Raw genomic sequence first — 2,950 nt, 5'->3', positions numbered from 1 at the left:
GTGTGTGTGTGTGTGTGTGTGTGTGTGTGTGTGTGTGTGTGTGTGTGAGCTTAGTTGGAGGCGCAGGTTTAAAACCAGAGTGTGCTGGCAGCCTCCTCAGGGCCCTGCTCTACCTCTCCACACTTCTGACCTGACTCAACTGTTTGCCAAGTCCCACAGCTTGCTGTCAGGGTCCTCCCTATTTAAGTGACATGTTTGCAATCTGCTTCTTTTGTTTGTTTTTTGCTTTGTTTTGTTTTTTGAGGCAGGGTTTCCCTGTGCTGCCCTGGCTGTCCTGGACTCGCTTTATAGACAGGCTGGCCTTGAAATCACAGGGATTCGCCTGCCTCTGCCTCCCAAGTGATGGGATCACAGGCGTGTGCCTCCTCACCAGCCATCTGCTTCTTGATATATCAGTATTATATGTAATCTGCGAGGTTTAAAAACAGGAAATGGGGCCAGCAAGATGGCTCAGTGGGTAGAGGCGCTTGCTGCAAATCCTAACAACTAGGGCTCCATTCCCAGGATCCACTCTTGCAAAGAGAGGGCTGACACCCTGGGCTTGTACTCTGACTCCACAGGGGCCCATCACCACTGTCTGTCTTTCTCCCTCCCTCCACCCCCCCACCCCAATAAAAATGTGAAATGAAACAGAACAATGAATTCTCACCTGGCCTCGCAATGCAGTAGTGTTAAAACCCTGGGCCTCGAGCTTCTGATTGTGAACTCACAGACTGCGTCACCGTGCCAGCTATCAGGAAGGCGCCGTTTAATCATTCACATGTGCTGGAGACGTCTGTGCGCGCTCACACCCACTTCGTGACTAACAGGCTGAGAAGCAGAGTGTGCTGGCTCACCATCCCAGCACTCAGGGACTGAGGCAGGAGGATTACTACAAGTTCGAGGACAGCCTCCAGGAAAGCTCCCAGAGAGCTGGGATGTGGTTCAGGTGGTGGGGAGCATTGTGGGCCTTTACGTGACCTTGGATTTGATCCCCGCACTCAAGAACAGACAGAGAGCCCTGAAGTGATGGCCTGTGATCCCAGCACTCCGGAGGCAGAGGCAGGTGGATCTCTGTGACTTTGAAGCCAGCCTGGTCTACAGAGTTCCAGGACAGCCAGGGCTACACAGAGAAACCCTGTCTCAAAAAACCAAAAATAATGAAATCAAGTAAAATTAAAAGAAGAGACAGAAGCAGGCAGAGCTCTGGGAGTTTGAGGGCAGCCTGGTCTACACAGCTGGATTCCAGGCCAGTCAGGGCTACATCGTTACTCTGTTTTGCTTGTTTGTTTGTTTTACAGACAGGGTATTTCTGTATCTCTGGCTGTCCAGAACTTGCTCTGTAGATCAGACTGACCTCAAACTCAGAGATCCATCTGCCTCTAACTGTTGAGTGCTGGGAGTAAAGGCGTGTGCCATCACCACCCAGCTAACACTGATTTAATAACAAACAAACAAACAAACAACAACAACAAAACCCAGGCAGGAGAGCGAGTGCGGGCCTGGTGCAGAAGGACCAGAAGTTCAGGCAGTCTCCAGCTGCTTACCAACCTGGCACGTTCCAGATAAGCCTGGGCTACAGCAGATCTTGTCTCAAAAGGAAAAAGAAAATCTTAAAGCTGCAGTTCCAAGATTTTGCTAATCAAATGCCAGTGAATGATTTTCCCACCGGGAGTGGTCAGTGTCCAAAGCTGACCATCTTCAAAACTGTCTTGTGTTGTTTTGGACTCACGTGTAGCTCAGGCTGGCCTTGAACTCACTACCTACCTGACAGCCTTGAGTTTTTGTTGCAGAGAAGTACTTGAGGGCCATGAGGCTCACAGACTGGTGCTAGGCCCCTGCACTTGCGTGACCAGTGCTCAGCGTGCTCTTCCTGAGGAGCGGGCTCTCTGACTGTGATGTCCCCCTCTGGATCCTGTTCCCCTAGCTGGGCTGCCTTGTCTGGCCTCAGAGGGAGAGGGTTCACCCAGTCCTGCAGCAAGGGCAGGGTGGTACCCACGGGGACTTCCCCCTTCTCTGAGGAGAAGAAGGGCTGCAATCATGCAGTCAGGATGCAAAGTGAATAAATAAAGTATTTTTAAAAAAATGAAAAACCAAAAAAAAAAGAAAGGCTCGAGGGCTCCTTCACTCTTAACACTCCACTTCCGAGCCTTGCCCCAGTGGTGCGCGCCCGTGATCCCAGCACACAAGGAGGCAAAGGCAGGATAATCGCTGTGAGTTCAAGGCCAGCCTGGTCTACAAAAGACAGCCAGGGCGACACAGAGAGACCCTGTCTCAAAAGAAAAAAATAGGGAAGAAGAAAAGAAAAAAGAAAAGCCCACACTTCAAGAGCCCTTTCTGCTCTCTGATGCTTCCTTTCCGTGGCTCTTGGTACTGGCTTCGTGGAGAAAACATCTATTCTTATCTAACCCAGCAAGCAACAATATTAATTTTTTAAAGAGTTTCTTCTGGTTTTGCTCCTCCTTCCTCCAAGGTCACTTTTGTCTTCGTTGTTTCGCTTCCTGTCTGATTTGAAACCCAAAGAATCAACCGAAGCTGATTTGACCTTCAGTTCCTATTTGTATGTCAATACCCTTGCACTAGGTTCTTCTTCCAGAGGACGCCATCAATCACCCTCCGGTGTGGAGCAAAGTGTGGGGATCCCAGAAGTGGAGAAGGTGAGTGAACGCAGGAGAGGACAGCCGAAGGTCTCATTCACGTCGTCGAATCCCCCAGCCTTAGCTGTGCCGTGTCCTCTGGGCTGGAGTCGGATCCCTTTACCCTCTCCAGGAGGTCAACATCACATCTTCAGCTCCTACTGGCAGAAAGCTTGTTACCTTGTTCTTGCTAGAAGACTGTTTCTCACCCCTCTCATGCTGAGGATGGTTGTATACCCGTCAGGTACAGTGAGCACCCACTGAACCACACCCAGCCCCTCACTGGGCCTCTAGGCAGGGGCTCTACCACTGAGCCACACCCAGCCCCTCACTGG

General features: G+C 50.8%; 1 protein-coding gene across 1 annotated transcript in view; it reads right to left on the bottom strand.

Moving 5' to 3' along the window:
• Positions 1–2,829: 2,829 nt before the first annotated feature.
• The window catches only part of LOC129686653 (neuronal tyrosine-phosphorylated phosphoinositide-3-kinase adapter 1-like), a 4,021-nt gene continuing 3,900 nt past the window's right edge, over positions 2,830–2,950 (bottom strand). Inside the window, exon 3 of the mRNA XM_055620656.1 lies at positions 2,830–2,834. Within this exon, the coding sequence (XP_055476631.1) occupies positions 2,830–2,834 (5 nt within the window). The remainder of the gene's footprint in view (positions 2,835–2,950) is intronic.

This window comes from Psammomys obesus, unplaced genomic scaffold (assembly GCF_907164565.1).
Source record: "Psammomys obesus unplaced genomic scaffold, mPsaObe1.curated_primary_1811, whole genome shotgun sequence".
NCBI lineage: Eukaryota > Metazoa > Chordata > Mammalia > Rodentia > Muridae > Psammomys > Psammomys obesus.
This window is presented reverse-complemented; position numbering and strand designations above follow the sequence as displayed.